We start from the raw sequence: 26,258 nt of genomic DNA, 5'->3' as shown, positions 1-26,258 counted from the left end.
GCAAAGATTTCAAACAAACTTCTTTCATGTTGTCAATTATGGGATATTGTTTGTAGAATTTTGAGGAAAATAATGAATTGAATCCATTTTGGAATAAGTAACATAACAGAATTTGTAACATAACAGAAGTATAAAAAAGTGAAGCACTGTGAATACTTTCTGAATGCAATGTATGTGGCATAATACATTTCTAGGATGCTGGTGGCTTCACCGCATCTTTGGTTGCTAGGGCACTGGCAGCCACACAGCATCATTGGTTGCTAGGAAGCTGGGGGATGGACAACATCATTGGCTACTAGGATGCTGACATCCGCACAATATTATTGGTTGGTAAGACTTTGGTGGATGCACATCATCGTTGGCTGCTAGGAAGCTGGCGACTACAACCATCATTGGTTTCTAGGATGCCTGCAGCTGGGCTGCACAGCTTCATTGATTGTTATGGTGCAGATGAGCTTCTGCACTATAGCAACCATTGATGCTGGGTGTTGACCATACACTGATGACAGAGTCCAGTGAAGCCACTCCCACCCCAGTGCCACCCACCACTGTGCCTCCATGAGTGCCATGTGGGGCGGCTGCCTCATTTGGCCTCATGACCCTGTCTATCCTGCACTTAGAATGTCTAACCTACACCCACAATGGTTGCTCTCAATTTAAAATCTGTAATGGATGGCTTAGTGACCTTGTCCCTACGCCACCTGCTTTCGTTATGAATATGTTACTCAAAAAATGTAGTTTGTTAAGGTAGACCACCCTCAACTTTTTTCTAATCTTTAATATCTGTTAAAATCCTGTGCATGATTTGTTATAAACTAAATACACAAGGCATTATTCATTTGTCAGTGAAAACTTTTATTAAATAACTATTTTATTCACATGATTTGCAGTCATTCTATGTTTAACTGTCTGCCACAAGTACTGGTGTACCAAGGGAAGAGGGCTGCTGATTACACTTGTAGCTCCATCTAGTGTGTTAAATGTACAAAGTTGTTAGTGTAGGTAAATATGGCTTGGCTGAGAGCCAGGCCTGAGTGGAATCTGGTTCAGGGCTAAGTGACTCAGGGAGGCTGAAAGACTTACCAAGCAGCACCTCTGGTAACTCCCCCCTGCTTCAAGAACCTTGAAGAAGCTTCCAGAAGTAGAGGGTGGAGTCTAGGAGGAGCTGCTTGTAGTATTGATGAGGGCCCCGGCCAATCCCCAGCAAAGTGTGCTGGCACCTCCTAAATAGTCATACCAGCAGGGGAAGTTGGGTGGGAGATGGAGTGCTGAGGTGGCTGTTGGTGGCCCATGAGGGTACCCCTAGTCTGAGGCTCGGGTGCTGGAGAGACACACTGCAACACACAGAGGAATTCTTTCCTGGATGCATGCTAGCAAGTGTGAGGGCAGCAAGAGAGAGAGTCAGCAGGTCTGAAGATCTCCTGAGTGTTAGTCTGGGAGGACTGATAAGTGTCAGTTTGTGAGGACTGGTGAGTGTCAGTTTGTGAGGACTGGTGAGGGATAGTTTGTGAGGACTGGTGAGTGTCGGTTTGGGAGGACTGGTGAGTGTCGGTTTGGGAGGACTGGTGAGTGTCAGTTTGGGAGGACTGGTGAGGGATAGTTTGTGAGGACTGGTGAGTGTCGGTTTGGGAGGACTGGTGAGTGTCAGTTTGTGAGGACTGATGACTGTCAGTTTGGGAGGACTGGTGAGTGTCAGTTTGGGAGGACTGGTGAGTGTCAGTTTGTGAGGACTGATGACTGTCAGTTTGGGAGCACTGGTGAGTGTCAGTTTGGGAGGACTGGTGAGTGTCAGTTTGGGAGGACTGGTGAGTGTCAGTTTGGGACGAATGGTGAGGGATAGTTTGGGAGGACTGGTGAGGGTCAGTTTGGGAGGACTGGTGAGGGTCAGTTTGGGAGGACTGGTGAGGGTCAGTTTGGGAGGACTGGTGAGTGTCAGTTTGGGAGGACTGGTGAGTGTCAGTTTGGGAGGACTGGTGAGTGTAAATTTGGGAGGACTGGTGAGGGATAGTTTGGGACAACTGGTGAGGGTCAGTTTGGGAGGACTGGTAAGTGTCGATTTGGGAGGACTGGTGAGGGTCAGTCTGGGAGGACTGGTGAGGGTCAGTCTGGGAGGACTGATGAGCATCAGTCTGGAGGACTGGTGAGCGTCAGTCTGGAGGACTGTGCAGAAGAAGTCAGGAGGGCTAACAAGGCCTGAAGAGGTGGTGCTGGGATCAGTGACCACAGGAGGAAGTGCAGTAAATGTGTTAGTGGTGTCACTCTACATTCCACAAATATAGGGGCTGCCAGTCCCTGCCTGTAATGGGTCAGTGCTACAGATTTTTACAGAGTGACACTACTGGTGATTCTGCAAGTAAGTGAAGTGCTGAAGGAAGGAAAGGCGTTGTATATAGGGCTGTATATGCTAGGAGTTGTCTCTGAAGAGGTTTAAAGTCAAGTGGGCATCCCATAATACCCCTACCCCCCATCCAAGTACATCCCCTAATAAAATACTACAACAAGCACTAGACTGTTTCCTGACTCAAGTGTGCCTGTGAAAATTCAGTATGCCTGGCTGTGCAGGGTGGGGGATGCCATCCTAGGTGGGGTACGCTGCACAATTAAAGTATAATACTCTGCACAGAACCAGGGTCTGCAAAAACAATACTTAAATAATTCTTGTACTTATTTGACGCATGTTGTCAGTGAAGTCTGGATGTTATTAGCCATTGCTGAGACATAAAGTAAAGCCTATGGGGTTTATGGGGCAAAGCTCTGGAGAAAGTTCCTTTGCAAAATGCAATTTCCTTTGCAAAGTCAACAACTTATTTGCCTTCAGTAAATCAACCACCCACGTCTCAACCATCTCCTGACATGTTTTGTGATGGGGACAAGGATCTGGCCTGCATGTCCCTTACTCTTCTATTCCAAGGGCATAAGGGCGAATGTTTGTTCTTTGTATTTAATGATTTCGGGAACTCCTCATTGTAAAAACATCCTCCTGCTTTTTCTGCTAGGCTTCATTTTCCTTCCATGTCTTCAGCTGTCAGTGATGTGCATGGCGATGTGTCTCTGCTGTCAGCTTTTGTCTTGGCAGTGTCAGCTCTGATACTTCTACATATCACCCAATCTTCATTGCGATCAGCAGCTTTGGGAGAAAGTGCAGTCTGGGCAGGATCGGGCAGACACAGTGTCACCTTTCTGCAGACTGGCACCGACAAAAGTGCACCGTCAGTGGGCAAATTTTCCTTTGTGTGCATCACAGTGTCTGATGGATGCTGAAAAGCCTCAGCTGTTCTAGAGCTGGAAAAACGGCAGTGGCAGTTAAATTAGGCATCTGAGGCTGTCCTACAATACACAGACTTCTAGAACAATAACATTTTAGATGGGTGCAATGGATCGCCTCCTGTCTCTGCATTCGCCCAGCCCTCAGAAATTCGAACTGTATTCTGCTTAACCTTTTCTGGACCGGAAGGTTTTGTTCCCTTAATGACCAGACCATTTCTTGCAATTTGACACTGCGTTATTTTAACGGACAATTGCGTGGTCGTGCGACACTGTACCCAAATAAAAATGTCATTTTTTTTTGTCCATAAATGGAGTTTTCTTTTGGTGGTATTTGATCACCTGTGCGATTTTTATTTTTTGCGCTATAAACAAAAAAAAAGCGACAATTCTGGAAAAAAAATATATATTTTCACTTTCTGCTAAATAACAGTCCCCCCCCCCCCCCTCAAAAAAAAAAATCGAATTTTTTCATCTTTTTAGCCCAATTTGTATTTTGCTACATATTTTTGGTAGAAAAAATACCAAAAGGTGTATTTTGATTGGTTTTTCGCAATTTATCACGTCTACAAACTAGGGGAAAGATTTATGTAATTTTTATTTATTTAATTTTTTACTTGTAATGGCGACGATCTGCGATTTTAGCAGGATTGCGACATTGCTTCGGACAGATCGGACCCCTAACTGACATTTTTGACACATTTGGGAAGGGACCAGTGACATTACTAAAAATGTGCACTGTTACTGTAATAATGAATCTGGCAGGGAAGGGGTTAACCCAGGGGTGATCCAAGGGTTAAGTGTGAGCCTAGGGGATGTTTTCTAACTGTATGGGGGAAGGGACTTGTGGAATCAACACAGGGACCTGTGACCTGTGACAACTTTCTGCTGTGTTTACAACAGCAGACCATCATTCTCTCTCAGCGGGGAGCAATCGCGGGTGCCCAGAGGCAATCGCAGCCGCCGGTCTCGTGGATCAGCTTCTCTGCTTCCTAATGGGGGCGGGCATGCGGCTCCGGTGGCACGAACGTGCTGTCGAGTCAGCTTGTCGCAGTATATCTGTGGCGAGTGGTCGGCAAGTGGTTAATACATTGATTTCCTATGCTTCCTGTTTTTTTTTTATTTGTAATATTTTATTATTATTACTATCGCTATCACAGTGATCAGGTGACCCGGAATAGGGTGTTCCAAGTCCCAGTCATTAGTATGGGGCTCAAGGCACTCCGTAGGCCCCCCCTTCTCTGTGCTGCGAGTGCATCCTGCACCCCACTGCCAGAACAAAGGGAGATACGCAAATATGCGGCCCTATGGAAGAAAAAAACTCCAATCTAGTGAGGCTGCATATTCGTGGGAGGTTCGGTGTCAAGGAGTTAAAGTGGAGTTCCAGCCTCAAAACAAAAATTTTACATCCGCTTGCTCTAAATAACCTGAAAAAGAATTGGATAATCACGATTTTTTATTTGCTTTACTTACCTTGTTTTCGAAGAAAATATACTTACCTTCCTTCCACTTCCTCCCTCTTCGGCCGCGGCCCAAGCCGTGACTTCCTGCTTGCATTAACTCCTGGGAGATGAGCGTCATCGCTCCCATGAGACAATGCGCCTGCACCAGCCCTGCTCCTCACTTTCGGGGCAGGCGCGTCATTCCCTGCTGAACAGCTTCTGGGCATGCCCAGAAGCTGTGCAGAGATGACGCGCCTGCACCGGAAGTGACGGGATGTGCAGGGGTGACGCGCCTGCACCGGAAGTGACGAGCAGGGCCGGTGCAGGGCATTCTGGGACTCCGACATAACCGAAGAGGACACCGAAGAGGACGCGCTGGCTTCAGCTGCCCACACCTGAGATGGCAGCCCTGGATAAGACATTTTCAAGGTAAGTATTTCTTCTAAAAGATAAGTGAACCCGGGGACAGTTCAGAGGCTATCATTGCTGAAATGCACTAGTCCTGACTGTCCCAGGGGTATTTTTATCGAAAATATTTTTTTGAGGCCAGAACTCTGCTTTAAGCTCCTTTCACACTATTGCGATGCAATTTTACCGCAATTTCGCGGCACGGTTTTTGCCGCGATTTTGAAAGCAATGGCAAGGCTATATGCCTCAAAACACATTAAAATCGTGGCAAAGTAGTGCAGGAACTACTTTGAAGTCGGTGCGACTTCAAAACGCACTGATATGAATGGGGCTCATTGAAAATAATGGAAAACGACTTGTCATGCGATTTTGCGGTCCAAAATCGCGGGACAAGTCGCACTAGTGTGAATGGGGCCTTAAGCAAAATAGAGTCAGAATTTATGACAGCTAGGCGAATGCTTGTAATATTCGTCAAATTATTATTTTTTTTTTTAAATAGACTCCAAACTGTCTTGTGCCACAACTCTGACCAAATTAAATGTGAGCTAATAACCTCCATTTTCATAGTCTTTTTAAACCAAAAACGTACTGTGCTCAGCTTCTCCATCCAATCCCTGGCGGCCATCCATTCACAAGTCCTTCAAAGAAATATGCAAAAAGTCAACACCTTCAAAACATGAAACAATTTACTGGCACATCTAGTTAAAATCCAATAAAACAGACACACTGATGCATTTCGGCCATACTGTACTGGCCTTAGAGCTATGACTAAGGCCAGTGTGGTTGAAACGCGTCAGTATATCTGTTTTGTTGAAGTTTAAAAAGATGTGCCAATAAATTGCTTCATGTATTGAAGATCTTACCCCATTGCTGATTTCTTTGAAGGACCTATCTCAATTTAGCTATTACATCAGTTGTGCAGGGTGCCCCAGAGTTAAACCAGCCATACACACCTCAAACTCTGTCTGATTCCTCTTCAATTGGCTGAAATTCGAGTTGTGGATGGCCCTATCAGCATCACCCTATAACATACTGTAATCTAGGAACCGCACAGTGGCTAAGTGGTTAGCACTTCCACCTAGCAGCCCTAGGGTTGTTGGTTTGAACTCCATCCACAGCACTACCTGTATGGAGTCTGCATGTTCTCCCTGCTGCCTGTGTGGGTTTCCTCTGGGTACTCCGGTTTCCACCTACACTCTAGAGACATGCTGGTAGGCTAATTGGCTCCTGTCTAAACTGGCCCTATTATATGTATGAATGTGAGTAGGGGACCTTAGATTGTAAGCGTCTTGAGGGCAGGGACTATAATAATAATGCTCTGATTAGAGAGACAATGCAACTCCAGCACCACTTGACGTATGCAGACCATATTGCAGGGGATATCCATAATTTGACCCCTAGCTCTGTGCAGACATTTAGGGGAAAGAATAGCTGGGGGAAGGGATATCCTATTTTGTCTGTTTGAATTCAGCAGCTAGTTTTATTTTTTAATCTGTCATGGAGTCAACACAATTCAAAAAAACTTGTAATGAACAGAAGACACCATAGTGTGCCCTGGCATACCTTTAATTGGTCATCTTATCCTCCCAAAGGGGGCTACTAGAACCCTAAAACCTGAACTTATCTTTAAGAGACGACTTCCCTTCTCCTACACGACCCAAGTAGGGGTAAAGGGCACATGTAACCCTTCAGTAAGTCAGAATTGGCATCACGTTTTCGGCTTTCTCCAGTGGCTCTCTGCAGGAGGCGAAGGGACCACATAGACGGCCCAAGCATATTATGATGTCTTCTCCTAATCATTATCCTGGCTTTGAACAATTTTGTATGAAAAAAAAGGCCTTATCGTCCACGTCAGTGCCTGACCTCACAAATGCAATTCTGGAAGAATGGTCAAACATTCCCATAGACACACTCCTAAACCTTGTGGACAGCCTTCCCAGAATAGTTGAAGCTGTTATAGCTGCAAAGGGTGGGCCAACACAATATTGAACGCTACGGACTAAGACTGGGATGCCATTAAAGTTCATGTGCGTGTAAAGGCAGGCGTCCCAATACTTTTGGTAATATAGTAGATATGAAGCTGTTGCCATTTTTAAAAAAATATATATATACTGTTGCTGTATTTTGTGACATGTCAACAATGTATTCATGTAGACTTTTAAAGCTATTTCAGGTCTACCTAAAAATAGAACTCTAAGGTCATGGAAAGGCATGCGTTGTGGGATAGTCACAGGACAACCCCATACAATTAAATAGGTTACATTGAGCAGACGGCAGTGCCAACTGAGTGTGACAAGGTACTGGGCACAGAACTGCATAATACACAGAGCACTGGCCACAGAACTGCATAATACACAGAGCACTGGGCACAGAACTGCATAATACACATAGCGCTGGGCACAGGACTACATAATAGAGCGTTGGGTGCAGGACTACATAATACATAGAGCGCTGGGCACAGGACTACATAATACACATAGCGCTGGGCACAGGACTACATAATAGAGCGCTGGGCACAGGACTACATAATACATAGAGCGCTGGGCACAGGACTACATAATACATAGAGCGCTGGGTGCAGGACTACATAATACATAGAGCGCTGGGCACAGGACTAAATAATACACAGAGCGCTGGATACAGGACTACATAATACATAGAGTGCTGGGCACAGGACTACATAATACACAGAGCGCTGGATACAGGACTACATAATACATAGAGTGCTGGGCACAGGACTACATAATACACAGAGCGCTGGATACAGGACTACATAATACATAGAGCACTTTGTACAGGACTACATAATACATAGAGCGCTGGGCACAGGACTACATAATACACAGGAGGCATAGAGCACAGGGTTCAGAGGTTTGCTATGCACAGAGGACTTTTCTGCCCCCACATCCAAAGCTCACCTCTGCACCCTTCTCTCACAGATTGTGCAAAACCACTGCACAGAGCAGGTGAGTATAATATGTTTATTTACTTTTTTTAAACTTCACCCAAAAATGAATATTGTATTTGTGTGTTGCCATAGAAGATTAATCAAAGTTGTCTTTTTTGTTGTCCCATGGTGACTTCACCATAGGTGTGCGCACAGGGTGTGCCGGGTGTGCCTGGGCACACCCTTATCACCTAGGGCACATTAGCATTATCGCTCTGTTTGCCAGTGAGGAGATGGGAAAGATCTCCCTCGGACCTGCTCTGCCATTAGAGAAGTGCCACACACTTCTATTTCACTTTGGCAGCAGGGAGAGTAATGTATCAGGGCCATGTACATGTAGGCAAACACATGCATGTGTATTTAAACATTGGGGTGCACACCCTAATGCAATAGGCTGCGCACACCTATGGACTTCACCAGACTATATACAGTATATCAGAAAGCCAAATGATGGTGTTGCACTTGCCCGATAGTTTGCCAAATTGTAGAATAAATAATTGGGGAATTCAGGTGGCAGAGTGATGCCCTCTTTACAACCTCCTGAGAGTGAAGGGAGAGACAAATGCTGTTGGCAAATAACCCTAGACATATGAATCCAAAAGTTAATTTAACAGTCATCCCAATACTGAATTATACGTTTGGCTATAATATAATTTAGTATATACTACTTGCAGCCAGCAGGTAGTGGTTTCCACTACTTTTGCTGAGAAATTTTACTGCTGTTCTGTGAATAATCTGTTCCTTTTGACATTCTGCTTTTGTGGTCTATTCACAAAGCATACAGCTGAATGAGTAAGTAAGGGGGACATCCTCAACCCACCTACCTACCACACACAAGTTCATATGGAGCTGTATATGAACTGACCTCTACTGTAATAAGCTGTGTTAGCAGTTTGTAAAGTGGACCTGTCATTGTATGTGCACCTTTAAAATAAATTTCCCAGTTTGCTTTATACTCCTCCTGAACTTGGTTTTCTTAAAGTGGTTATAAACCTCTGAAAGGATAAATGAACATGGGATGGGACCTAGTGTGGTTCCTACCTGCTCTCTTCTCTCTTCAGTCTGCATAAGTCACCTCTGACAGTCTATCCTGACAATAGAGAATCCCTGGGGACGCCCCTGCAGCACAGAGAAAGTGATTGACAGCCTCAGATATGAGACTCAGTAGAGTGGGGTTTGTCCATCCCCTCCACTCAGGTCTCAGATTACACTAAGCTCCCTGTCCTATGTTATGCAGTGTGTGATGTCTCAGCAAGGCTATTGAGTTGGAGGATTCGGGAAGGAGTGGTGCATGCTGCATCCCTAAATGGCAGCAGGTTTGTTGTGTATACAGTAGCAATTTGCTGTTATTAATATTCTAACAGTAATATAACAGCTGCCAAACTATTTATCCTAGAGAAAATACTGCTGTAGGCTTCCTCCAGTGCTGACCATAAAAAGCCTAGGCCTTTGGCTACTTGATCTTGGATGAAAATGGAGAAACATCCAATCTTCCCTCCTTCTTATACTCCTCTAAAACGGAGATCACATAACCAGATGTTAATGAAAAAATCAGATGTTTGGTTAGGTGAGCAGCACCGGAGGGAATCTGATGCAGCATTTTCTCCAGGACAACTGATTTTTTTTTTCAAGCCATCCTAGCAAGGCTGTTTCTATACCTATAGACTTGAGTATAGGTTTGCTTTAAATTGGAGTAATCACTAACCCCGTTTTTGCTGCAGGGTAAACTTCTGTGGCTCATTAGTATTTGCTTTAATAGTCCCTTTAGGAATTGTCAACCTCATCTTTTTCATCACACCAGCTCAAGTTTAAATATAAAACAAGTAATCCAATAAAGGAATTAAATTAAGAGACTTAGCACAGCTGTAGAATCTAAATACAATTTGTCCAAGCATATGTGCGCCTGTAATTGTGCTAACGCTGGAGCTTTTCCTTTCTCAGAAATACTGGGCTGTCAGCACTGTTTGTGTAACTTGTCTACATATGCTACTCACTTTTAGTAAAACACTTCCTAGCTAGTCTTAAAGCAGAAAACCAGACAAGCCACTAACACATATGTGAGCTATTTTACCTGCCAAATGATTTATGATTCTCTTCAGCCAGTCTTGTGATCCATACGTCCTAAAAGGTACCCGAATACACATTACATTAAAATGCATCAGCAGCCTTTTGGTTTATTTTATTACTTGAGTAGTAAAGGGATACAACCTCTGCCAGGCATTTATTGTTTTTTGTGACTTTTTTTTTTGGGGGGGGGGGTTACCCCTCCATTTTTTCAATGTTGTTACCAGGACAGGAAGTTGTAATTAGAACTAGCATCTGTGTGCTGATATATGCTTGTATATTCTGCACAGGAAGGAAGTTTTTTTTCTCTCTCTCTGCTCTCTCCTGTAATGCTGTTCTCACACATCTATGAGGTTCTTCTATGCAAGTGGAGCTGAATTCTCAAATATCAGTGCCTCAAATCCTCTCATAACCAACACCTGTAGTATCCCCTGACCAAAATGTGCTTGCTCATACTTTTAAAGCCCAACTCCAGGTAAAAAAAAAAAGTTTACAATACAGAGGGGCTGTCTTGGGGTGAGGAGACAGCTTATACTCACCCAATTTTTCAATCCACTGGAAAATGGGGCTCCCTTATGCTCCAGCATTGGACTGTTCCTGGTCTGTGGAATATGCTTTGGGCTTGATGACGTCAGGAACAGTGCACAATTCAAGACCGCTGGAGCACGAGGATGCTGGACCAATCTTGCGCTGGGAGGATGATTAGGTAAGTAATTTTCCTTTCTACTATCCCCTAGACTAAATGGGCAGTTAGCCTGTGCAGTTTGGGCACAGCCCCACTGCATGGAAATACATTTATTTGCCTGGAGTTGGGCTTTAAATGCTTCCATTGTATCATGCCTTAAAACGCTGGCCAAGCATCCCACAATGCAATGCTCCCACTCTGTACTGTGGGATACTCTGGGCTGGACCAGAGCTCTGGGTTGGCTTTAAATACTTCCATTGTATCATGCCTTTAAACGTTGGCCAAGCATCCCACAATGCAATGCTCCCACTCTGTACTGTGGGATACTCTGGGCTGGACCAGAGCTCTGGGTTGACTTTAAATGCTTCCATTGTATCATGCCTTTAAACGCTGACCAAGCATCCCACAATGCAATGCTCCCACTCTGTACTGTGGGATACTCTGGGCTGGACCAGAGCTCTGGGTTGGCTTTAAATGCTTCCATTGTATCATGCCTTAAAACGCTGGCCAAGCATCCCACAATGCAATGCTCCCACTCTGTACTGTGGGATACTCTGGGCTGGACCAGAGCTCTGGGTTGGCTTTAAATACTTCCATTGTATCATGCCTTTAAACGTTGGCCAAGCATCCCACAATGCAATGCTCCCACTCTGTACTGTGGGATACTCTGGGCTGGACAAGAGCTCTGGGTTGACTTTAAATGCTTCCATTGTATCATGCCTTTAAACGCTGACCAAGCATCCCACAATGCAATGCTCCCACTCTGTACTGTGGGATACTCTGGGCTGGACCAGAGCTCTGGGTTGGCTTTAAATGCTTCCATTGTATCATGCCTTTAAACGCTGGCCAAGCATCCCACAATGCAATGCTCCCACTCTGTACTGTGGGATACTCTGGGCTGGACCAGAGCTCTGGGTTGGCTTTAAATGCTTCAATTGTATCATGCCTTTAAACGCTGGCCAAGCATCCCACAATGCAATGCTCCCACTCTGTACTGTGGGATACTCTGTGCTGGATCAGAGCTCTGGGTTGGCTTAGAGAATTCAGAAACTCTCCTCCTTGTTTTCGGGCACTGCTCCCATATATGAACTATTCATCTAATAAATAATTCATAATCTGTGAACAAAACAGACAGTATGTCCTCAGAAACCCAACTTTCACCCCACTTGGAACTGTGTACAGTAAAAAAGGTGAAACCAGGCTTGCAATGACAATCCACATGCCAAAAACCCCTCTGCCCTTGCGGTGAGTCATGTGTCACTATCAGAAGCCAAGAGGTATAGTTGGAGAAGAAAGCTTAGATGCTGACACTTGGCAAAAAGTCATTATTTGAATGTAGCAGTGCTGTTTAGTACGTGAATATTGGGGTAAAGCGTTACATACATGGCTCGAACTTTGGCCAATCCATGCTGAATTAGCTGAAATTTGAGCTGTGGGTGCCTCTGTCAACACCACCAAGCTAGACAAAGGATAACTGTTCAGTTGAAATTTGTGGAAGGACCCGGAATGCTACAGGTTCACTTTTAGAACACCAGTAGTCCCATTTCCATGGTACAGTCCAAAACAGTCGTTGGGGAAGAAAAAGTAAAATAAAGCTCTCATGTGGGTAAAGAACTGTTGATGACCACATTTTCTCACACAGGCTGATCAATAAACATATCCAACAGCCTTCAACAAACGTGCCTGGCTGAGCCTGAAACATTACATTTTACAACATATAAATGCCAAACTGTAATACTTCTTCATTTAGACAGTATTACTTTAAATGTGGTAGTCAGAAAAATACCTGTCTCTTCACAAAAGTTTTTGTTTGGGCATCAAGTCATCAGATGGAACATCTCTCAATTGCTTTAGTGACTTTTGTTCTCTTTTAGATCAGTCGAAGTGATTTCAATCAGTGAAGAACACTGTGTTATGTTGGCCAAGTTGTTGAGGCACTTAAAACAGAAATAGAGGTCCTTAGGTGCTATTATGGTTTGAGCAAATAAAAAAAGCATCTAGACCTGATGGTCCTTCCTTTGCAGTATATAAAAAGTAATGTTAAACGTATTACTTCAGAGCTAATTAAAATGTAAAAGAACAGACATTCAAACATGTTCTGTACTCTCAACCCTGTACAACATCTTGATGACTGCAGTCTGTTATTACTACTTCATTCAAACACAGATACACTATAAGGGATATTTACTAAAACTGGAGCACTCAGAATCTGATGCACCTGTGCATGGTAGCCAATCAGCATCTAACTTAAGCTTGTTTAATTAAGCTTTGGCAATAAAACGTAGAAGCAAATGCAAAGCTGCACCAGAGTTTGCACGTTCCGGTTTTAGTAAATCTCCCCCTACATTGCAAAGAATTTTGTGGGCACCTGACCTCTTATATGGGCTGTTGGACATCCTATGACAAAACCATGGACATTGGCTGGCCCCCTTTTGTGGATAGAACATCCTCCACTTGTCTGCAGAGGTTTTCCACGAGATTTTGGAACCTGTCTGTGGGAATGTGGGACCAGTTGAATGTGTAACTTGAAAGAGTTTATAAATGACAACTGTTTAATTTTGGACTAAAATATACAGAATGATCTTTAATGATTTGCACTAGGGTCCTTTGTGACAGTTTGACAAATAATGAGAGGCAGTAAAAATCATAAAACAAGGGGCTGCAGCCCAATCCACATCTAGCTTATTGAAAATGATTATACTATGCCAGTTGATACAAACTATATACCCAGTTTATAAACACCTGACCATCACACCTATTGTATATGGGCTTGTCTTTCAAGAACCATAGACATTAAGGTAGAGTTGGCCTCCTATTATGGCTGCAGCAGTCTCCACTCCATTGGTAAGGCTTTCCAGAAGATTTAAGAAAGTGCCTGTGGGAATCTTTCCCTGTTTAAGCCAAGAGAGCATTTGTGAGGTCAGATACTGATGTAAGATAAGATACTGGTCTCACAATCTACATTCCAATCATCCCAAAGGTGTTCAGTAGGGCTGAGGTCAGGACTCTGTGATGGCCATCTGAGTTTCCCCATGCCTAACTTATCAAACTCCGTCTTTATGGGGCTGATTCTGTACACAGGGGTGCAGTCATAAAGGAACAGAAAATGGTTATCAGAAGGTTGGCTTAGCACAAGTGTTTAAGTTTCTTTGTATATTGAAGCATTAATGGTACCCTGCCTGGAAACACTTGAGCCTAATATTTTGGCAAGGTGTCCACTTACTTTTCCATATAGTATAGATAATGCCAATAAAGGAAAGTTCTTTGCCCTCTCTCATGAGGCCACTAATGCAATTGATTACCTTGGGCATTACATTTTTTATTAGTATGGTCTCTTTTGGTTCCCTTAAAACACTTAGTTTTTGGTAAACTTCTTTATCTGTTAGGAGAATACCTGTAATCAGTGGAGGCCAATGGCCGACAACGTCAGGCAAGCTCAGTTCCCAGGTCTGTGAGAGATAGGAAAGTCTGAATTACTAGACCAATAACCTGTGTTGGGGTCACAAGCCAAGGTCAATGCAGGAGGAGAGTTTTGTAGTCGGTGTCACAAACCAAGTTCGATGCAGGGGGAGAGTTTCGTAGTCAGGGTCACAAGCCAAAGTCGTTTTCCAAACAGCAATAGAAGTAGCTCAAGTAGTATGCAGGATCAGACCACAATCTGGCGACAGGAAGTGCAGAGGCAAGGCTTGTATAGGAAGTTCATGAGAGGAGCAAGGAGTTTAAGGTTCAATAGCAATCAAGACACAAGGCAGGATTGTCCAATAGATCAGGCAGGATTGTCCAATAGATCAGGCAGGGAGCTGTCCAGCATTCCAGATAGCTCAGTGAGAAGAATCAATACCAGACACAGAAGAGCTTCCAGGTTAAAAACAAATTCTGGGTGCCTCTGCCAAACAGTGCCTCCTGCCCTCCAAACCCTTCCAGCAGGCCGATACCCCAAGCCCACCCCTTTACCCCAAGCATCGTACACAGGCAAGATGTTGAGGTAAAACCCAAAGGAATTACTTTATTGAACAGAAATACAGGTTTCTATACACTTCAAAAGAAGGGGCAGTCACCACATGAACATCGAAAACAAATATTGTACATTGGGGTAAACAGGAGGGAAAGTTGCCACACGTCTAATCACATCCTGTAGTAATAGCAAACAGACAGAAACAATAGGTGACTCAATTAACAATGGGAATTCACACCTAGGAGGCACACAATGGAAGAAAGGCATAGTAAACACATAACAAACAGATTACAACAGGGGACCCCAGCATCAGGTTGTGTTGAGCCGATTATAATCATCTGCTTTGAATCTCGATCTGAGTCTAGGAGTTTCAGTATGTGTGTTTCAGGGAGATATGGACTTGAATCTAAAGGTCCCTGAGACACACACCTCCCAAAGAATAGAGCCCCCCTAAATGCCAGGGCCCATAGTCAGTAGGCAGAGGGCTAGCCTGCAGTCCCCTCCAAAAGCCCCTTCCTCCTAAAAACATACAATCCAGACAAGACAACTAAATATGCTATTAAAATACCTATACTATATAGATTACTTGCCACAGGAATTATAATGATTTACAAACATTTTCACATTGCACAGTCAGGTGACACTTGTTCCTAACTAACAGGTAATCTAGCTGGTTGAGCAATTCTGTTTCCTTGGTCTTCTATCCACCTCCAGCCTCCTCATTGGACATTGAATGAGCGTTATCGCCTCTGTTTAGTGAGCAGGGAGCTGACCTATGAAGCAAAGACGTAGAGTGAATGTACTGACTAGCAGAGGTCTGTATACCACAAGAACAGTTGGCCAAAACACCAAAGCCTTTGACTGGTAATTAAAAAAACACATATACATTTCACCCGTGTATTTAGCGGTTTGTCCACAGTACCAGTTTAAATGGAGGAATCTCTCAAGGGTGCCCCTTATCACCATACCTCTTTGCAATAGTAATTGAGGCCCCAGTAATCAAAATTCAGTCAGGCCCAGCTGCTCAGGGGCTGCTCGTTGGTTCAGTTGTTGTAACCGCCAGACTCTATCGAGTTATTGCTCTATCTTGAAAATTCAGGTCCAGCTCTCTCAAGGGTCTCTCAGATAATTGATTCTTTTAGTTCTTACTCTGGTTTATGCATAAATTGGCAGACATCCATAGTTTTCTGTCTGCATTCTCCATCTCCTTGTTCCTCCCGAGTAAGACAAAATCTCCAATGTGTAAATTCCAAACGAATATCCAGAAACATATTTATAAAACTCCTGCTCAGTTTTATTAAGTGAAGTCCAGACTAGCTGCCTGGAATGTCAAGGGATCCTAATGGATCTAATAAAAATTGTTTATTAAAAATGTTAACTTATTTTATGCTTAATATTTAGAAATAAAAGCCTCCCTTGTGTAGACTTCCAAAGGTCCTGAGTTGCAGTGTTAATTTTGGCAGCAAATTTCAATTTAGTTTTAGTCTTAGTCTTAGGACTAAAATGGCATTTTAGTTTTAGTCGAATTTTAGTCTTCTGCAAGTGTTTGTTTTAGTCTTATTTAGTCGACTAAAACTCCAGTACATTTTAGTCGACTAAAATGTCCTACATTTTAGTCGACTTAAACTAATTTTAGTCATCTATAATTGAATGGGTGTAGTTCAATTGTAATTTGTAATGCATTATTTAAGCATTTCTCTACAATTTCCAAACTCATTATATACTACTGCTGGTCCTGGAGTGCAAAATCTAATATGTTATTATTTATGGTATTAAGCTTTGAGCATGCACCAGTGTTAATTTTGGCAGCAAATTTCAATTTCGTTTTAGTTATAGTCTTTTGACTAAAATGCCATTTTAGTTTTAGTCGTATTTTAGTCATCTGAATTGTTTTAGTTTTAGTCGTATTTTAGTCGACTAAAATTGTGTTAATTTAGTCGACGAAAACATTTTAGTCTGTTTTAGTCGACGAAATTAACACTGCTGAGTTGCTGGGCATCCCCATCTTGGATGTTAGAAGCCCCAGCAGACTCACAGTTGTCACTCAACAGACACTCTATCATCCGTTCTCAACCTTTTTTACCCCAGAGAAAATCATAAAATAGTTTTCTGGTCTTAGGGAACCCTTACTGAAATACATTTTCCTGGGGGCAATTGCCTTCTACATTGGTAATCAGTAGGTAGAATAAAACCTTTACAGTGCTGGTCAGAATGCCACCCTTACAAATAGCCAAAATGATCATTGGCTTCACGCAGCTGGCTTTGGCAAGTGGCGTTGGCCATAGAACAATGCAGGCACCATCATATTGTGGAGTCAATCAGTTGCAACGCAAGGAACCCCTAGCAACCTTTGGAGGAACCCAGGTTAGGAATGGCTGCTCTTTACAGCTGGAAGCTAAATAATAGGTTATGTTGGCTGTAGGGAGCTAAATGGAGGAGCTGGGCCAGTAATTAGATAGTGAGGTCTGACAAGCCCCAAACTGTGTGGCTTTGTCAGGTAGGCTGTACTTGTTTTTTCAGAGTGGGGGTGCTCATAATGATATACAGCTTTATTTTCTAATATGTATCTTTAACATTTTTTTCCGTATATGGATTATCCATAGATAAAATGAATGTATAAAAAAACTGAACAAAGGCAGATATAAAAAACTTAAAGTGTTACTAAACTCAGAACCTGCATTCACTATATCTGGTCTCCCACAGTACACAGAACATGGACATGCAATTATGTTAGTAAATATAAACTGCTAAATACCTTTTCTCATCAACAGTATATAGCAGTCTTAGGACTTCCATCAGTGTCCAGCTGAACACTGGTTAAAGCTTGTAGGAGGAGTTTTCATTCCCCTCTGACTTTACTATGGGGCTGCAGGACCCCTGACCCTCTGTCTGGACAGTGCTGATAGGCCCTGTGCTGATCACATATACCCTCCCAAGAAGAACTAAAAACCTCTAGCAATACACCAAACTGAGCATGTGCAGAGTGTCTCCAAAGGCTCTGTCTTATCAGGAGATGCATTGGGGACAGTGGAAAGGGGAAGGATCAGAAAAGACAGGATCAAACAGCCTTTTTACACAATGCAGAGAATTAAACCCTTAGGTTCCACAGTGAGTATAACCAGCATGCTTTACCGCATATATAAACCAGAAAAACAAAAAACTTTGATCAGCGCTTGTGAGATCAATGGTAAATAAGTGAATATTAGTTATAAGTCTGTGCATGCATATCAATTCATGAGGATGGGAGCACAAAGTCACTTCTGTTGGTAAAGTTTAGAAACAACAGTTTATGAATGGATGGGGTGGCTGCCGGCTCCAAACAGAGCTAGATGGGACTCTGTAATAAACAAGCAAAATTTAAAGTGTTACCAAACCCACAACAGTAAAATCAGTCTGTATGTGCAGTAAAGGAAGGGAGAAGAGAGCAGCGCGACCTCAGTGCAGATTGAAAGGTTAATTTATTGCAAAAAAAAACAATTTAAAACTCACAGGAAGGAGATAAAAAGCCAGCATAATAAAACGATCCCCTGCAACACTTGAGGGAGGTGGAGTGGAGCAGCCCGGACCAGTTGCGGAGGTGGAGTGGAGCAGCCCGGACCAGTGACTGAGGTGGTGCTGCTCTCTTCTCCCTTCCTTTACTGCATATACAGACTGGTTTTACTGTTGTGGTTTGGTAACACTTTAAATCCAGCAGCGCTGTATTCAATATTACATGTAAGCAGTATAAATGCCTCATTTGGACTGGTATATGCCTCTTGCAGTCACTGTAGAGCAGAGCTCAAACTGAGAGAGGAAGAAGCAACACAAAGAGCCAATAAGCTGTGATGCTTTGCTTATGTGCTAGCAAGGGCCGTGCTGATCGGAGGGTAGAGTGACTGAGATGAGCTGATTAATCTGCTGCTTCTCCTTTCACTGTCCAGTCATGTGTTGGGGGAGGGGCAAGGCCTGTAAGTTGCCTAGCTGCAGCAGAGAAAAATCAAGTTTCCTGTTCTTTCAGACAGGACTGTGGCAGATCTGTGTAAATCTCAGGAGTGGAAGGACAATAACGCAAATCCTTTGGCAGGAAAAAATGTCTCACTAATGGCTCGTTTCCACTGAGCGGTACGATTCGGATCGATACAGTACGCAATTTTTGCCGTTTCCATTGTGAATGGTACCCTAATTCCGAACCGTACTGTACCACTTTTTTGGGACCCTTTCGTTGGGGTACCAAGCACATTAGTACCGTACCAACAGGGTGGAGCTACACTCTGCAGAGCTTTGATTGGTTGACAGAGAATCGTCGATCACAGCTTTCCTGCTACACCACGCCTATCATGAAAGGGTACTATTGGCAGTGGAAATGCAAGGTGTACCATTCCGAACCGTACCGTACTGAACGGAACCGTACCGTACCACTCAGTGGAAACGAGGCATTATATGCATTTTATGCTATTTATCTGTTTCTGTGAAGTTCGGCTTTAAGAGATACTTCCTGGCAAACACAGAGGGCCTATACTGCATCTCCTAGCGTTCTCTTCCGGGAAGTTAACCATATTCCCTATTGTTGGGCGACTGGGCTAGCAGCCATGTGGCAGTGAAAGGAAAAGCACTGACTCTTTTGAAAACCACAATTTTCTTTTTTGGGGGGGGGATGTGGGGTAGAAGACAGAATGGAATAGTATTAGAACCTCTGTCAGGTTTGGAAAAAGGTAAGAGGAAATTCATCCAAAGGTGACACAGAAAGTATTAACAAAATGACAGAAGTTCTTCTAACCCTACCCCACTCTTTAAAAAAACATGTTTATCTTGATTTTATACTTTAACTACAGTAATGAGAATTCTTTGTGCTGTCTTGGGCCATCGCTTACATTACATTAGTGTTAACCCTTATGCAGAGGTGTGGGATTATATGGTGATTTCATATCAACTTGATGTCATTTTATAGATGCTAGAAGCCATAATTACATGTTCTTCATGACTTATTCCCTAGGATAACCCCAGAACGCGATCACACGCTGAAAGAAAGTCTCTGGCGTTTTAATGAGGCAGCCGGCTCAGCTTGTTGTTTTGAGCCGTAATCTTCACTTTCGCTCAAGACAATCAGGGAAATTCTAATAAAGCAATTTTACAAAAACCGAGGTTACATACAGAGCTTATTGGTTCAAGAGTTTACTGCTGGCTGATGAAAAGCATTTACCTATTCCTGATCATTACTTTTCTAGAAGGTTTCTGCTCATGACTATTAGCTTGTAGAAAGTGTCCTTAAAGGACAGATCTGGTCCAATTAAAGAAAAACTGTTCCAGCCAGGAGAACTATGTATATCAATTGTCAACTCATGAGGTATAGGGGGCTTCAACTTTGGCCCCTGAGGTCACCAATGGGATGCAAAGTAATGCCCATTATTTGTAATGCTAAAGGAGATTTCCAATATACTACAGTAGATGGCCAGAGACTGCAGATATGCTGCTGGAGTGGTTGTAGACTAGAGAAATGCTTCAGGGCATGGAAACAGGCTGGGGATATGTTACAAGAGACTGTTAAGCTGGCCATAGATGGATCAAAATTTAGCCAGTTTAGCCAGGGACTGGCTGAATTTCAATCTATCTATGAGCATTCCTGCTCCATAGCAGTCAGTCTAGTAATCCGCTTCTGCCAAACAGGAATGTTGGAAAACCTTTGTTGATCAGTTCCTGCAGTCAAGCATAAGAAAAGAAGTCCAATGTCAGAATACAATAGCACAGCAGGGAGGGTTCCTCCATCCCCCTCAATTGTGTGGATGGGGGGAATCCCTGTATGGCCAGCCTTAGAGATCACTGCCATTGCAGCTTCCCACCACTGGCTGCTTTGAGTCAAGGGCCACCTAACAAGAATTAAAGAGCCTCAGGTTTGGCACCAGAGATTGCAAGAGTTTTAGCACACATTTTGGCAGATCCCTACCATCTGTTTTTTCTGTTTTTCAAACTGGTTTCTGAACAGGAGGGTCTGTACCAAGAAAGTTTGGATGGGGGAGTTCTAAAGCTAAATTCCAGTAATTCAGCTACTTTGTGAAAACTACAGGCCTACCATGAGTTAAGTCTAATGAGGTGTCTGCCTCACAGACTTTTCATTATTATTCACATCCTACAGGATTATTGTGCTCTAGGAAGATAACTTCCAGAGTGTGTCCTCTGGGATTGCAATAAACAGGTCACATATAGGTTAATAGAGATAAGTCCCGGAGATGACATGCACGTAATTGGACTTAACTCACAGTGTGCTTGCACTTCTTGCAAAATTCAGCAACATTTGGATATCTTTTTAGGTATAGTTTGAAAATACCATCAAGTTGATTGAAGTGGAAAGGTAATTTTAAATAATATTAAATTGTATATTTACATAGCGTAGGCTTACATAGTGACTCCAACTGTGCAAAATGTAAAAGGAACCTGGGAAACGTGCTACACCTCATATTGAGATGCCCCAAACTATTTAAGTGCTGGCTCGGTCTAACACAGTCTGATATGAATATAGTGTTTGCTTCTTCTTTGTAATACACTCTTATTACATGTTTATTGGATTATATAGAACCTAGATCAATAAATAGATTAGCCTCTCTCAACCTTTTAAAGTAGAGGAACTCTTTCTGGTTCCAAGGAAGCCCTAACAATAATTCCTATTATACAGCTCACTTTACAATAGTGTGATGGTCAATGGTAAGATGCTCCTTACATTGGTAGTCAGTGTTAAGATGCTCCTTACATTGGTGGTCAGTGGTAAGGATGCTCCTTACATTTGTGGTCAATGGGAAGAATCTTAATCTAGCTAAAACTATTATTGGTGTCAGTGGAGACTTATCTGAGTGACAGAAATTGCCCTTGGCTGAAGGAACCTCTAGCAACCTTTGTAGGGACCCTTGTTTTGAAAGGGTGCTTTAGGTGCTCTTAACAGAGTTGTTTGTTTCTAGGAAGTTGATAGCCAGAAAATGGGGTTTTTCCATTTCCACCTACTGTTGGAGAATGACTTAGAGAGATGCATTGGGTTATCTTTTGGAAACTGACTTATGCTAAAAAGGGTTGCCCACCAAAGTACTCATTGGTTAGACAAAATGGACAAGGCGTTACAACTAGTCTAACCTCTGGCATTTCTTCTAAAGCTAATTTGATGTGGTCTGGAGGAAGTTCTCGGTCATCTTACACTGAAAGGGTATACCGATGGCAGAATAAAATACATTAAAAAAGAATTACAGGTATGGATATTGTTACATTGGTCAAGCTTGGATCCATGTAGCTTTGCATATACCATACCTGTGGGATCCCTTTAGAACTGTGGTTCTCGCCTTCTGTCCTCAGGACTCACTAACATGCCAGATTTTAGGTATTACCTTGGGGAGATGCAGACTAGAATACTGCAATCACTGAGCAGCAAACTATATCACCTGTGATGTATTTCAGTTATCCTGCAAACCTGGCCTGTTAGAGGAGTTGAGAACCACTGCTCTAGAAGCTGGAAATAACTGCAGTAGGCACTGCTGCGGTGATCCCCACTAACATTCGGGTCATGTGCCGAGCAGCTTCCCTCTTGCATTCTGAACACAGGAGGTTGCCTGCTTGGCATGGGCACCATTAATACATCACTTTGCATTATCTCAATGCAAAACATTCTCTGATTAGATGAGTTAGAGAGTCGGGGAGGTGAGGTCACACTGCAGCACATAGTAGTAGTTATGCAGTGCAGAGTATGAAAAATGCACTACAATACATGTTAATAACACAGTGTGGTGCAGCACAAATTTTAAAAATGTATTACATGCCCTTAACTCATGTTCTGTAATGAGTTTGAGCCCTCAGACCCTGTTGTCGTGCATAGGCTACACTTGCTCATCTAGATAATTCAAAATCTAGTAGCACATGCAATATAGCAACGTCTGACACAAAATGGAAACCATTCTAAAGGGGAGAGTCTACTATATCTTTGATGCTACATGGGAACCCCATGTGCTAAATGGGATTGTCTACTTTATCTCTGATGCTGCATGGGAACCCTTTATTCTAAAGGGTAGAGTCTACTCCAACTCTTTGACACTATATGGGGAACCCATATCATAAAGGTGAAAGTCTACTCTACTCTATCTCTGATGCTATAGTGTAAGCCGTATCCTAAAGTGTATAGTCTACTCAATCTCTGATGCTTCATGGGAATTCCTTATCCTGAAGGGGGTCTCATTCTATCATTACCAGAATTCCACGTATTTATTTCTACATAATAATTAAATTTATCTTGACATTTCTTCAAACATAAACACTACTGGTGCAGAAGCCCTTTATAAAAAGGGACCCAATAATGTCAGCAATGTTTCTGACCCAATTGTGTTTTTTAGCAGCCTTACTACTATTTGAGGTGAATGTGCACAAAGAAGTGAACACTAATCTCCCATCTTTCAGGTGATCAGTGAATTTGAAGCTGCTCCGGACACCTTTTTCTACCGAATACCAAACCTGAGCCGGAACAGACTGTACAGTGTGTGGGTGGTAGCCGTGACTTCTGCAGGAAGAGGCAATAGCAGTGACATCATTACTGTTGAACCTGTGGCTAAAGGTAACATTCACATTGTGGTTTTATTGTTGAGTCTTTTTCATATAACATGATATTAGAATAATATATGCTTACGGTGATTGTAGCAGTGTTAATTTTAACTGTTAGTGAAAATTTTTAAAAAAGAATCACGGACAGTACTCAGCTGTGTAGTATAGTACAGTAAGTGGATAACAATGAGCATAGAGTATTCAAAGTGAATGACGACGTAAGCCATTTTTTTCCTTTTTTCCTTTTTTTTTTCTTCAAAAAGCGAACCTGCAGTTTGTCCATGCAGGGCAAAGCAATAGGTACGGTTTAAGTATTTGTCTACCAGGGCATTTTTTAAAGTTTTTCATACACATGGTAAAATCAGCATTTTTTTTCTAGAAAATTACTTTAAATCCCTAAATAATTATATATTTTCTGAAAACAAAAGGCATGGGGAATAAAACGAGGGCAGTTGCAGTTTTGTATGCCTCATGAATTTGCATAAGTGTTTATAAAACCCTTATTTTGGAAAAATATAAAAGATGAACTTGCATCAAGTGAAAATAGATGATCAACATGTCAAGCCTTCAAATTTTGTGCCCCAAATCTATAAAATCCAAAGATTTCCATAGGTAATGCTTTGAGGACCTTTACAGGTTATCAGTTTAAAGTTAACTGTTAATGATTGGCCTAGATTTAGATTTGCTATCACATGGTACCTGGGCCAATCACAGCATGGGAAACACAGCTGTTAGGATTGCATGTTAGCATTGTGATCATATGACGCGCTGCGTGCCCCTAACCTGCAACAGGATGGATGATGTACATGTACGTGATGCAGCTTGTCTGTGCTGGCCACCCACAGTAAAAGTACTGTGAGCAGTCAGCAAATGGTTTATTATATGTTGTAGCCGGTGTATTCCTATACATGGCGGCCATGTTTGTGTAGTTCGGCGCCATTTTCTTGGGGTTTGCCATCGCAAATAGCGGTGGCCATGACAGTGAAGCCCTATGGGCAGCGATTTCGGCAATGGTAGCCCATCCTTATGCCCTGGTGCTGACTCCTGGATCATTTGGTTTCCTGATTGCCGCATGTGTAGTGCAGATTCTCCTGGTGCTTGCAGGTGCCTGGTGGGATCCTCACCCTCTTTCCTGAGGATCGCTCTGTGCCTTGTGCTTGGCGACCGGGTGGTGCTGCCAGCACTGTGGGGGTTTTCCCTTAGCAGGGTGTTACACTTTTTTGTGGAGTCCCCATGGTGACTCATGGAGTCTTTGGAGCATGTTTCACCACCTGATCCCCTCTCTTAGACTGTGAGGCTCTCTGGGTCCCAACCACCCATCCACTGCACTGACGGCGGTCCTGGAATCCCTTGTGTCCTGGGTGGAGGTGGCTTGCGGGCGATGCGCTAGCAAAAAGTGCCCCCCGCCTTCCCCTGCCTCATCTGTCTCATGAGATCCTGAATCTGATTTGGCCACTGTGGACATGGGTCACCCTTCTGGGTCTGTGACCACGCGCCTGGAATCCTCTAATAGTGAGGATGATTCCTCCACGTCTGCGACCGCGCACAAAAAGGCAGGCGCTGGTAGTTGCACTGATTGTATCTTTGCGTGAGACCCTGAAGATGGAGGATGCAGCTGAAGCTGCAACAGATGCGCAGGTACCCTGTGGCACTCACAAGCCATCCAGAGCGGCAAAGGTGTTTCCTTTCCCCGCCTATTTTGACAGAATTGTCGCTAAAGAGAATTGTGGCTCAGATCTTAACCTTCCTTCAATGGGAGGTTGAACAGAAATTGACCATGAGTACCATCAAGGGCCAAGTATCTGCCTTGGTGGTCTTTTTCCAACGACCTTTGGCCACACACTCCCTGGTGCGTACTTTTCTTCAGGGTTTTTGACATTTGGTTCCTCCAGCGCGGGCTCCGTTGCCACCTTGGGATTTTAATTTGGTGCTTTCAGCTCTACAGAAGCCTCCCTGTAAAAATATCAGGGAGATTCCCCCGCTTACACTGTCTCAGAAGGTGGCCTTTTTGGTGGCTATCACCTCTGTGTGCAGGGTGTCGGAACTGGCAGAGTTATCCTATCACTCACCTTATCTGGTGATTCGCAAGTATAAGGTGGTGCTTCGCCCCTGTCCATCATTCCTTCCTAAATTTGAATGAAGATATTGTGTTGCCTTCCCTGTGTCCCAGGCCTAAACATTCAAAGCAAATTGCCTTGGATGTGGTCCGGACAATTAGGGTGTACCTGCCAGCTACGGAGTCTTTCAGGAAGTCAGACTCTATTTATTTGTGCCCACGGATGGACCTCGCAAAGGGTTGTCCATTTCCTCTGCGACCATTTTCCAGATGGATCAGGCAGGCTGTGGTTCAGGCCTGTTACATCAGGGGTCAGGTTCCTCCTTTCCCTGTCAAGGCGCACTCTACTAGGGTGCTTAGTGCCTCCTGGGCTTTCCGTCATCAGGCGTCGATGACGCATGTCTGCAAGACGGCCACCTGGTCGTCGCTGCACACTTTTTGTGTGCATGTTGGCATGTTGGCAGATGCTTCTTTTGGCCGCAAGGTTTTGAAGGCTGCTGTTTAAGATGACCTGATCCTCTTTGAGGGTGTATTGTTTTTTTCAGGTGGGCTCCAGTTGTTTTGGTTGAGCCTCTGTTGCCTGGTTGGCTACTGTTCTTCCCTGGGAATGTTTTTGCTGTTTCCCACCTGTCATGTTTAACACTGCTTTGTGACGTCCCAATGGTCAAGAATGACAGAAGCTGTGTCCGTCAATGAATGTAAGAGAAAATGGGATTTTTGACTTACCCTAAAATCCATTTCCCTGATGTTCATTCACAGACACAGCACCCATCCCTCTGTGGAGTTATAATTCTCCTGACACTGCTTGTAACAAAACTGAGTGACTATAGCAGGAAGAAGAAGTATACCCCCTGGGACTGCCCATGGGTGTAGCCAGAAGTTCTTTCTGCCTA

At 43.4% G+C, this 26,258-nt stretch overlaps 1 protein-coding gene across 1 annotated transcript in view; it reads left to right on the top strand.

Annotated features, from left to right (window-relative positions):
• The window catches only part of DSCAM (DS cell adhesion molecule), a 779,527-nt gene that overhangs the window by 502,871 nt on the left and 250,398 nt on the right, over positions 1 to 26,258 (top strand). The window contains exon 21 of the mRNA XM_082245233.1: positions 23,169 to 23,322. Coding sequence (XP_082101359.1) covers positions 23,169 to 23,322 — 154 coding nt within the window. The remainder of the gene's footprint in view (positions 1 to 23,168; positions 23,323 to 26,258) is intronic.

Source organism: Pelophylax lessonae (genome assembly GCF_965119305.1).
Source record: "Pelophylax lessonae genome assembly, chromosome: 2".
In the NCBI taxonomy this organism is placed as follows: Eukaryota; Metazoa; Chordata; class Amphibia; order Anura; family Ranidae; genus Pelophylax; species Pelophylax lessonae.
Note: the sequence above shows the minus strand (reverse complement) of the source record. Positions and strands in the feature narration are given on the sequence as shown.